Here is a 12,808-nt window from a genome sequence, read left to right on the forward strand (position 1 = left end):
ACCCCTCCTCCCTCCACCTCCCCCCGCGTCACCCCTCTCTCGTTCCTCCCATCTCTGTGAAGCGCTAATTAAACAGGGGTTCATTAAATCACATTGCACTTCTCCAGGAGAGATCCGCTGTCGTTCCCAGCGCTGAAAGGATCCGCCGTTTTAAAATAGCTAGCATCGCTCGCTCAAGCGAGAGGCTTCTGCTCTCCGACGCCATTAAAGATAACACACCGATTTGTGTCTGGATGAAAGCCCACAGGTATACAACTTAAAAATGTATACATCTCTACAGGAGGTGGAGCAACATGAAGGCCTACGTGCAGACTAATGCTGATACTACAAGTGGGGGAAATGATTCTGAAGAAGAATCTAGCGTTTGGTCCTTCATTGCCTGGTTTTGGCATTACCTGGCGATCACAACTTCCCCCGGAGGAACGACCATGACCCCAGTATATGTGTGTGTGTGTGTGTGTGTGTGTGTGTGTGTGTGTGTGTGTGTGTGTGTGTGTACAGGACCTCGGGTTGTCCTCCCCGGATAACAAGCGTGCCAGCGAGGGACGGGGACGCGTGTGTGTTACCGTCCTGGCTAATTGCCATGGCAGGCTACAGTAGCCCACGATGGTCGGCCCTTTTTCAAACGGGCTGACACAGTTATCCTCCGACCCCCCTCGTCTGCCCCCCCCCCCCCCCGCGGGTGTGTCAGTAAGACAAGCATATGCCGTCATTAAGGACCCGGGCTTTGATCAAGCCCGCTCTCGCTTCATTACTGGCAGGGTTTCTTCTCTCGCACGCGCGAGCCACGGAAACATAACGCCCCGGAGACAATTAACTGGCACCGGTTATTAGTGCGCTGGCACGCCGCGCCGCCAGGCAGGGGCTGGGGCTTAGCACCGCGCGCCGCAGAGCATAACAGAGCCGGGGAGCTAACGGTTAGCTCTGACCTGCATCGGCGAGGCGCTGTGACGGCTGGAACCGGGCCTGGAGCCCGGGATCAGGAGGAGGAGGAGGAGCAGGAGGAGCAGGAGGAGAAGGAGAAGAAGGAGGAGGAGGAGCAGGAGGAGGAGAAAGAGAAGAATAAGAAGGAGGAGGAGGAGTGGGGGGAGGAGAAGAATAATAATATGAAGACGGAGGAGGAGGAGGAGGAGAGGGAGAAGTAGAAGGAAAAGAAGGAGGAGAGTTTGAAGAAAGAGAAGGAGAAGAAGAAGAAGAATGAAAAGGAAAAGGAGAAGAAGTAAGAGGAGGAAAAGAAGACACACATACACACACAAACACCATTTCATCCCCCTCGCCCCCCCCCCCCCCCCAACCGGTGCCTCCTCTCAAAAATCTCCTCCATATCTCAGGTGTGTGTGAGGGGGGGTCCCACAGGATGCAGAGAATCGTTAACGTCTAAAAAAGAGACCAAACAGCTCTCGAACAAAAACGCGTTTAATCCCATTGATCTATTCCTTGGGTTTTAAAACAGTTGCCTGCGAGGCTGCTCCGCGGAGCTGTTTGGGAGGAGAATACTGGGTAAAAATGAACCGGGCCGAGGGATTCTCTGCACAGGGAGTGGTCGGTGAGACATGGCCGCTATGATGAATAGGATGCTGGCCGGCAGACTGTCCCCAGGGTCTCTGCGGGGAAACTTACGCCGTAAATCTTCTGCCCGGTAAACCATATCGCTCCGGAATGGGCAACATTATTCCTGGTTTGGGATGGGTTACGGTCCTAATGTGTGAAAATGGACTTTAAGTAAAGTTTCACGTGATTGATTTATTATACGCAATATTGTAAGTCGAAGCACTGCACGCGGTAATGCCAAACGTATCCAAGCAGGACAAAACACACACATATACACACACACACGCACAAAGGAATACACACAGACAAACACATACACCCCCCCCCCCACACACACACACGCACACACAGACAGTCCCAATCCAAATCTCCCTACGTGAAGGACATACATTATGCCACACATATGCTTGTAGCTCTTATTTAATCAAAGCCACACGGTCCAATTGAAGCCAACGCACCAAATCACAAACACGTTTCAAGTTTTATCAAGCGCCTATCACCTGTTCAAACTAATGAAGACAAGAACACTAAATGCTATTCTCGCGCTGTGTTCAAAGACACTGCGGGTGGCGGCGGCAGCGGTCAAGGTTTTTGTTTTATGTACCGAGAGGAACGACGAAAGCAGACTGTTCCGTGTCGCAAGGCCGCTCTGTTAGTCCTAGACGTGTGACTTCACAATAACACCTGAGGAGACCGGAGGGACGCAGCTGACAGAGGAGTATTCAGGCGTCTGGGGAACGGGTTGTTTCTGTGATAACCACTCAAGGAGCGGGACACATACCCTGCCAGACTGCTTCTGAAGGCGAAGTTTAAGAGCGCTTTGACTGTTGGATAAAAGGACATCTGTCAAAGCAAAGAAGACGAAACAAACCAAAATATCCTTTGTTGCGGATTCATCTCTTTCATCCTCCTGCAAAAGCCTCACATGGTCCTTTAGGGAAGTGTTCATTACTATAATACCTATGAAACAATACAGGTCTTGCTGATCAAGCCATCCTAACTCTCCTTCACTAAAACTGAAAATATCTGTTATCAATAGAAGTTGTCCGAAGTACTTTGTTCTTCATACTGATTCAGCTGAAGGGCATTTAGTGTGTGCCCCCGGCCCCCATGTCAATAATAGCAATGTAGCACTTTGGTCTTCATGATAAGGCATTTAGTAAATGGCTCGCATGGTGATCAACTGTTTGGCCTTCAAACTCTGTACTGACCGATGCACATAGATTCCTAAAGACTAAAGGTCTGTGATGCCGATGGTTCATTTTGTGGGAGACATGCACATGCACACTTTATTGTTTTGGTGAATCCAGGAGAGAAGCGTGACCGGTATTGTCCTTTCATTTGTGTTTCCAAGAAGCAACTTCCTCTCTTCTCTTTCAATTTAAAAGGGGGACTGAAACAAACAACCTCCCATTTTTCCGCTGTTCACCAGCGGTCATGACGAACTCATAATGAAACACATCCATCCTTATAATCTTGACAAAATATTACGTAACGCTGTTTCAATGGATTTCTTTCTGCTGCAGCAATCTTGCCTTATACTGGCGCAAACAAGTTGTAAAAAACTCGATGAAAATGAATGACTTTTATGTCATCTTGCTCAGAAAGTTACCCGTTTTCCGCCACTAATTGACAGCAGCTCCCTCTCCGTCAACAGTCTAGCATCTTTCAAAATTATCAGAGGGAGAGAGAGAGCGGGGACTTCCAGTGTTTTTCTCTCTCGCTTCTCTCAATTTTTTTTCTCTCCCTCCCCACCATCTCTCCCATCCTCCCTCTCTCAAGTTTCTCTCTCCCTCCCCACCATATATCTCTCCCTCTTTCATCTTTCTCTCTCCCTTCCCACCATCTTTATCTCTCTCCCTCCCCACCATATCTCTCTCTCTCCCTCACTCCCTCCCTCTCCCTAACTCCTTGCTTCTCCCTCCCTTGCTCTCCCTCACTCCCTCCCTCTCCCCCTCCCTCGGACCCACCTTGAGCTCCTCCAGGTCGGGCCGCTCCATGCTGACCACGGAGGCCAGCAGCTGGTCCTCCAGGCCGTCCCGGGTCACGGTGAAGTTGATCAGGGTGCACTGGGCCTGCAGCTCCGGCTGGTAGTGGGGGTTGGCCAGCTTGGTCTGCAGGATCAGCCGGAAGCTGGGGTTGTACTCGCACTCCTTGTCCCCGATCTTGATGCACCTGTACGTGGTTTAGACGGTCAGTAGACACACCCATCGTTTCGGCAGGAGAACTTCCGCCTACGGGCTTCGACAAAGTGTGCAGGGAGAGGTCTTGTTTTACAAGCGCTATGCTCCGTAAGAGCAGGAGTGAGAGCCGTTCTCATAAAACAAACTTAACACATGGTTTGCAGCCAATAGAAAACGACAACTCTGGAAAACCGGTTTGAGCCGATAGTAGCAGACTTCTTGTATTTCACAGATAATTTCCCACCGTTTAACAGCTTTTTACATTTTCGTCGAAGATAACATGTACAGGTTCACCAACACTTTGTGAGCCCAAACAAAACCGTTTACAAGGGTTTACTTACTCTTTGGGGAAGAAAACATTACATGGAGAGGTGGTGGTGCACTGTGGTGTTAATACCATAAGCTTTGAAGCAGTTGGTTTAGCCTTGATGACAGTGTTGGCGGCCAGTGAGAGAATCGATGTGTGTGTGTGTGTGTGTGTGTGTGTGTGTGTGTGTGTGTGTGTGTGTGTGTGTGTGTGTGTGTGTGTGTGTGTGTGTGTGTGTGTGTGCGTGCGTGCGTGCGTGCGTGCGTGCGTGCGTGCGTGCGTGCGTGCGTGCGTGCGCGCGTCGGGGGGAAAGGTGTAGCCTTGCGAGACCGTTCTGAACTTGCAAATTCCCATTCGGTTTCTCTCTGCAGATCAGTGTGGCAACCAGCCATTGAAAGCCTCTCCAAAAGAAAATGCAGAAACGCTATGGCCAGTCCGTGCTAAGAGGAGGGGAGTTTATAAAACTGAAACTTGAAAATGAACTTTAACGAACAATGTACGCAAGAGGAAGAATTCAACAGAGCAACCAAAGGTGTTATATCCAAAATAGACTGAATGACGATGTTTAAAGATGCAGCTATTTGCGCGGAAGATCTTTCTCAGAGGGCAGGTTTTTACACAATGTAAGGCCGTGACCGTGGGTGGAAATCGATGACTGCCCGGGAGGAAAAACGAAAGCTGCTTATCTGTGTCTAGGGCAGTGGTTAACTTTAGGGCTTTGCCCTGTCACCAGGTTTGGTTCTGTGCCTTTTTGTAAAACCCCTACAAACAAGAAGTTATGTGTAATTTTGAGTTTCACTTTCCCGAAATGGATCGTTTCTGGTCCAATTATCCTGTAGGGTACTGCATAATGTTGCGGGGTAAAGATCCACCAGGCTGGAAGAGATCCATGCACCCTCAGCGATAAGCAGGGTTGTAACAAGGCCTGTTACCCCCTTGGTTGCCCCCCTGGGAGCCATCTAACCCACTAGCATGACTAGGAGGTTTCAGTGTAACGATCCGGGTCAACTCGCCTGCCCTTCTTGATGGTCTCTCGGCCCAGCAGCGGTCCCAGTACCGGGTCCACAGCCTCCTCCATGTTCTCTATCAGGACCACCTCTCCCGCGGATAGGGCTCTCTCTATTTCGTCCAGGTACCTGACACACACACACACACAGGCACACACACACAGACACATACACACTCACAGAGCGAGATACAAACACACACACACACACAGAGACAGAGACACACACAGAGACAGAGACAGAACGAGATACACACACACACACACACACACACACACACACACACACACACACAAAAGAGACAGATCAATGCACCAAACCCTAATGATCAGCAATAACAACAATGTCGACCACCCCTTCCTCAACCCCACCATGGAGATGAACCAATTAAAGAAGGGTTTGAAGGCAAGCTCCCCACTAGAAAGCTACACGGTGCAGTGCTCTGCTATGCGCACCGTGCCTTCGTAGAAGAGCATTAACACAACCAAGGCAGAAAGGAATATGGTTTAATACGATGAGAGGATTATCCTTTATACTGGGATGGAAACAACGTTACACCACAATAACACATTTTTCATGATAACAACAATACGACGGTACCCGTGTATATCTGTGGTATGACGGTGTTGGCTAGACATCCTTTGATCAGGTGCCCTCACCCCAACCTGCTCCTTTTCCCACATGCGTCTGAGTGCACTGTATGTCGCCCTGCCTGGGTTGAAGCCGGGAGCAGCAGACTGTTTGTCCGCTACGATCAGATTATCCACCATGCTCTGCCTCTCGAGGTCAAACTAGTTTACTAGTTACGACTGACTTTCAACCCAGTTGACGCTGACTTCTTAAAGCGCATCCAATCACATCCGGGCTTTGTTTGAAGTTCTAAAAATCGACTTCAAAAAACCAAACGGCAACGGTTGTCTTCATTCCGAAACCTTATTACATGTTTGACTCCCATCTGATGTCTGGCTGTATTCCTGACACCCAACCCATCAGGTGTTGACCCCTCAACCCCCAGGTGTGTCCGTGTGGGACGGCCCCCCTCACCCTCTCTGCCCGATGCGTATGACCCTCAGGGTCTCGCCGTAGCGGTTCTTGATCCACTTGATGCCCTGCAGCTGGGGGTCCACGATGAGGGGCCAGCGCTGGCAGGAAGTGAGGATGGTGGCGTTCTCCGTGGACATCCTGTCGGCGGGCAGACCCTCGTTCTGCCAGGCGGCCACGTCGGCGTCGTCCATCAGCATGGTCAGGGGGTCGAGGTCAGGGGTCACGGGGATGGGGATGGGGACCTAAGAAGAAGGGGGGGGGGGGGGGGGGGGGGGGGGGGGGGGGGCGAGGAGGGAAAGACATCGTGACTGGTTTATTGTTTGCATACAAAGCGTTACATGGACTCGCTCCAACCTGGCGTTCTGACCTTCTACAACCATACATCCCATCAAAGTCACTCAAAGTGACTTTGATCTTCTAGTTATCCGAAGGTTGAGGGTCAAGCATCGGGGAGGTTGTGCCTTTGCAGTTGAAGCCCCCCAAACACTGGAATGAGTTGCCTCTGCATGTGAAGCCCACCCCCCCCACATTGCATGTTTTTAAATCCTGTCTTGAAATAGTTTTTTTGCCCTTGGCTTTTAACTCAGTATGAGAGCATCTCTTGGTTCTCTGTATTATTGTGTTGTTTATGGCGTCTTTGATTGTACAGCACTTTGGTGAACTGCCGCTGTTTTAAATGAGCTCTATAAATAAATTGGATTTGATTTGAAGGCAAGGCATGTTTAGTTCTATAGCCACAACACTTCATAAATTGAAAGAAGCAGAAAATGGATGGACCACATCCTTGTACAGTGTGCGTTAAGCACTTAAGGCATGGATGGATGTTTTGTTTAGCTTTTTGTCGTATGGTATTTTCTTTTCATCACTCTATGTTGCTTTGTCTGAATGTGATCAGTGTTATGGAAAAATTGCGTTAAATAATCAAAATTATAATAAAGCATAAAGAGCCCATTCATAGTGCTTTACAAAGAAAGGAATCACTTTCTAAAGCCCAAAGCTTATAAATAATGCGAATTTCCATGTCCAAACTCCACGCTACATTCACGTTCGATGTGCATTACTCAATAACTAAATGATTCTGTTTCTTGTTTCTGTCGCTCTACAAATATGAGGAAAAATTCTCTGCTCTGTAAGCCTTGGGCTCAAGAACATTCAAAGAAAAATCATTTAAAAGAAAAACGTTAAATAAAAGTACTACAAGCACAAGATGGTGATGCCTTCTTGATAAAATACTGCGCCGAACAAACTTTTTGATCCCTGATTTGAAAGAATAAAGACTTGAGGGGCGGACCTCCGATATTCTGGAAGTTTCTTTCAGATATGATGCGTGTAGAAGCTATATAGTAAGCTGAGCTAACAGCAGTAGCAGCACTCCTAGTAGTTTGAACACGGTTTTGTTTTGCACAGACACAGGGAATTAATACAACGTGTGCTTCTATCGACATCGGAGACAGAAGGAAACAGCACGCCCGGTGACATGCAGCTTAAAATAACAGCCGTCCCTGAAACCCCCCCCTTATTGTCAGATCTCTTCCCTCTCAGATTCTGCATTTCCTTTTTTGCTTTGGGTGTGTTCACTCTCCACGAGAGCCCGAGTCCCTTGGTTGGTTCCCGTGCCGCGCGCAAAAAGCTTGGCGACGCGCACATTTTGTTTCGCGAAGAGCTCAGCTCCTAGTTATCAGATGAGATGGAGAGGATCAGAGGGCCGGGGGCGGTCTGTGAATACGTGAGCGCGCTGCGTGGCAGTGTGCCTCCCCTTGTTTGGGTTCATGACAGCGAGCAGACACGACCTGCAGTCCTAACCGTCTGGGGAGCGGGAGAACGCCAGGCCCGCTCTGTCAGTAGGCTTTGACAGGGGGACAGCGGGTGGCCCGCTGACAATATTTGCACACATCTAATGGGTGTGTTTTCTGGACTCTGTGTGTGTGCGTGTGGTTTATGGTACTGCGGGAGTGCGAGACAATGCCAAGTCCATATGTTGTGGCTATAACTAGAATCAGAATCAGAAAGAGCTTCACTGGCACATATGATTGCACATTAGAGAGTGAGAAAAGGAGTGCGCAAAAGGATGTAAAAAAAAGCAAAACACAAAGAAAAATGACTTGACATGAATACTCGACATGAAAATGAACTGCAAGATTCAGTAGGAGTGGCACTCCGTGTGGTCAATCAAATGTTTAAGGGGAAGGGACATGGGCCTCGCCAAGCTCCCCCCCCCCCAAGCCTTGCACGTGTGCGATGGTGGTGGCCGTGTCCTGACCGTGAGCTCGCTGAGGTAGGGCCTCCAGGTGCTGTCCATGAGATGCAGCCGGTAGCGCTTGGTGAAGTAACCCAGATAGGACACGAAGGCCGTGATGAGGAGCACGTCCCCACATAGCGTCCTCTCCTGCCGCCGGAAGCTCTCCACCGCCTCGGCCCAGCGCACGTTCTCCGAGGCCAGACCCCCCACCTGCACACACACACACACACACACACACACACACACACACACACACACACACACACACACACACACACACACACTCATCAAGAACCCGTTAAACCTTCTTACAACCCGGCTTATGGGAGAAACTTCAAAAAAAGAGAAAATGCCAACGGCAAGTTTATGTTAACGCGTGATGACACACGCGTTAACATACATGCATTTGAACACATACACACGCACGCATACAAACACATGCATTTACACACACAAACACATGCATTTACACACAAACACAAACGCATGAACATACATGCACACACACACACACACACACACACACACACACACTTACAAACACACACACTCATAAACACGCATGGCTTACACACACACGCATAAACATACATGCATACACACACACACACACACACACACACACGTTTACTAACACACGCGCACATAAACACACACACACATACACATGGACAGACATCACACACACGTTTACTAACACACACGTACATAAACACACCCACAAGCACACACACACACACACACACACACACACACACAGGCACCCAAGCGCCTTTGATTGACAGGCGAGATAAATTACCCCCGAACCAATCGGGGAAGTGATGCCGCTGATGGGTCAGAAACACAGTCAACACCAAAAAGATATTCTCACCGAACCTTTTCCCTCACCAATAGCTGAAATGGCTAAAAAAAAAACAGCTGAAACCACATCCCTTACGTCCCACCTACAGCTCCTATAATCACCGGGCTACATGCTACTCATACAGGGCGCGTCCCGGAGCGGCGGCGCTGGGCTGGGTCCACCGGCTGACAAGGCGACGGCTCTGGTGATTATGTTTGTGATGAGCAACAGAGCCCCGACTCGAATGCTCCTTGTTGTTCCTGTCAGCCCTTTTTCCATCTTCCTGTGAATAATTTTTCATTACCATACTAACCGTGTCTACACGCCCCCCCCCCCCCCCCCTCTCTTCTGCTTCTGTCAGCAGGGGGATTACACTGTGGGCTACCACATTGACTGCCGCACTGCGTGTGTTTCAGTGTGTGCCCATGCGTGGGCCTGTGGGCCAGTGTGTATTTATGTCCACTGGTGTCCATGTGAAGTTACACAAATGTTACATGTGTGTGGGTGTGTGCGGTTGTGTGTCTGTGTAAGTATGCATGAATATTTGTAGGGTGCGGTGCACCTGCTCAACACAGAGAGAAAATGAGAAAAAGAAAGTGAGAAAGAGGGAAAGGAAGGAGAGAGAGAGAGAGAGAAAGAAAGGAGGGGGAGAGAGAGTGTGGATGGTTGCAACCAATAGGAATCGAATCGAGCAAGAGTTTAGAGCTAATGAAAGATTTGTCGATCAAGGATTTGTTTTATCTTGAGTTGTGTTGCAATCCTTAATTTTGAACATTTAAGAAACAAATCAGCAATCAAAACCACATTAAACCTTCTTACAACCCAGAACCTTTGATAGCCCTCTGTGCTGGATTCGCCAAATCAGATCTCTTCAGAGCAATCATGGCTTATGGGAGAAACTTCAAAAAAAGAGAAGATGCCAACGCCGACTAAAAAGGAGCAGGCTGGCAAAATGTCGCAACTCATATCTCCAATTCTGAGAAGGATATAAAGACGATATTCTTAATAAGAGAGATAAGACAGGATATCCATGCCGACAGTCCCTTGTTTTCATTGGAGAAAATTAAATGTTCTTTGATCAATCTAAAATATTCTCTTTGGTAATTCAGACCATCTGACTGACACGTTTAATATTAACCACCAACTGAATTAAATCAGACTTTCAAGGGAGTGTGCAACACAATTCAAATGGATCTAGAGTTGCTGTGAAATTAACAGTTAATCAAGATTAGCAGTATGATTTGAAAGTAGCTGTGGCTATGTTTAAACTGAAGTTAAGAATGTGATGCAAAACTTGAATTGCTAAAGCTACATTTACCTATAGCTACATTTAGTTAATTATCATCAGATAGAGGCAGCCAGCCTGATTAACTTTGATCACACACACACACACATACATAGAGAGAGAAACTGAGAGAGACAGAGATAGAGAGAGATACAGAGAGAGATATGGACAGAGAAAGACAGCGACAGAGAGAGACAGAGCGAAAGAGACAGAGACATAGAGACAGAGACAGAGACATAGAGAGAGAGAGAGAGAGAGAGAGAGAGAGAGAGAGAGAGAGAGAGAGAGAGAGAGAGAGAGAGAGAGAGAGAGAGAGACAGAGAGACAGAGAGAGAGACAGACAGAGAGAGACAGTGACAGCTCATTTGCATATGTAACCTTAGGCCATTTCTCTCTATCGGATGAATCTGATGAAAATCATTTTGGTGTAGAAATAATCGTGCATCAGTTGGACATTTACTTTACAGTGCATTATGGCTACGTGGTGCACCATAGGGAACCAGATTTGTACACTGACACTTCAGATACCGCTACTAAATGTTGTCTAAATAGTGCTCGGTATAGGTCACAAGTGGACCGAACGAAACCCAGCCAGAGGCCGAGAAAACGGAGACAGAGAGTAATACGTTTCCCTATGAAAAAGAGTGAATAAAAGAGAGGGAGATCACATATACAACTTATTGTGTGTATGGTTCTTTGTCTTATAATTAGTCTCTGTATTGAATGTTATCAATTTTAATATTTACAGGTTCCATGCATTATCTACACTATGTATATATGCATTTATTTCTGTTCATTTCCATGTTGCGCAACACGTTTGCTAATTTAAAAGGTCATGCCAATAAAGTTTGTTAGTTGAAAAGGCCATGCCAATAAAGCTTCATTGAATGGAGAGAGAGAGGTAGAGAGACATAGGGACTCACCAGGCGGTTGGCCAAGGTGATGGTGCGCTCAGTGGACTCCGCCTCCTGTTGACACTTGAGCTTCTCCGAGGTCGCCTTCTCAAACTTCGCCGTCAGCGTCGCCAGGTTCTCGTTGAGTATCTGACGCACAAACACACACACACACACACACACACACACACACACACACACACACACACACACACACACACACACACACATCCGAGGACACAGACACACACAAACACAAGCACACACACACATACAAACACAGCACAATCACGCAAACACACATGCACGCAGCATAAACACGCACAAACCCACACACACACATCCAAAGACACACACACACGCACGCACACAGCACAAACACGCAAACACACACACAGAGGACGAGTGATTGACACACTGCTGCAGGACAGCGCACAGAAAGACAATTAAGACGTCAAATAAGCAATCGCACACACTCACACGAAACACACACACAAGCACAAGCACACACACATACACGCAAACTGACAAGTTCCTGTTCCAACCCTCACAGAGGAACACGGTTTGCTGTGTCTCATCAGGAATGAAAAACAAACTCAGGGAATTGGGCAAAAAAGTTGTCTGGAGCGCTACAGAATCTACACGCCCACTCCCCTCTGCCCCACCACCACCACCACCACCTCCACCACCACTACTGTGGATTCACTCGCCGTTTGGAAGCAATTAGCGGAAGGACAAACAGGATTAATGGGCAGAGGAGGCGCTCAGGTCCCGAAGATTAGTCGGAGGATTGCCAATTCCCCTCGGCTGCCCCGACCCGCTCAATCCGCTCAAACGAGCCCACGGAACGGGCACACCGGAAAAAAAGAAAAGGAAAGGGAAGGAAAACAGTAACAGGGACGGGCGATAGAACTCGTGCGGCCGCTCTTTCGTCTTCTGAGCCCAGCAGGTGTGACGCCGCTTGGTGACAGAGGAGGGGGTGGGGTAGGAGGGAGGGGAAATGGTGGGTGAGGGGGGAAGGGGGGGTATACAGGCAGGGGGTATATCCTCCCTAGTTAGGGAGGATGTCACCGCATCGATGTGATGGAGGAAAACACCACCGGGGGGTTTGCTGATGCTGTGACGGCGGCGTTGTCAAAGTGGTAAACATTCTTTCATTCCCGTACTGTGTTGTCATCGTTTGGCGTCGAAGAGGCGGTGGAGGATTATATCGACGCCCCGGTGAAGGAGGGGCCTGTTTTGCGTGGTGGAGAGTTGGCGAGAGTTTTAATTGTTTTCCAACTTTCTTTTTATATGACGGTGAATAAAGTTGAGCACAAACTAATGGGTTTTTCCAGGTCGATCGATTGTGGTTAGAGATGCGTTTCTGGTAGACGCCCGAAGCGCCCAGTTTTTGGATGGCGTACCAGCGCTGTGCCATCACCAGGAGTGTGATACATAATACATGATCGCTGTTAA

General features: G+C 48.4%; 1 protein-coding gene across 1 annotated transcript in view; it reads right to left on the reverse strand.

The window, feature by feature from the left end:
- The window catches only part of dnah9 (dynein, axonemal, heavy chain 9), a gene marked incomplete at both ends in the record, with an annotated part of 145,259 nt that overhangs the window by 41,714 nt on the left and 90,737 nt on the right, over nt 1–12,808 (reverse strand). The window contains 5 exon segments of the mRNA XM_079756784.1: nt 3,522–3,726; nt 5,055–5,177; nt 6,093–6,334; nt 8,353–8,541; nt 11,381–11,500. Of these exon segments, the coding sequence (XP_079612910.1) occupies nt 3,522–3,726; nt 5,055–5,177; nt 6,093–6,334; nt 8,353–8,541; nt 11,381–11,500 (879 nt within the window).

The sequence above is a fragment of the Pollachius pollachius genome (assembly GCF_949987615.1).
Source record: "Pollachius pollachius genome assembly, chromosome: 19".
Classification (NCBI taxonomy): Eukaryota; Metazoa; Chordata; class Actinopteri; order Gadiformes; family Gadidae; genus Pollachius; species Pollachius pollachius.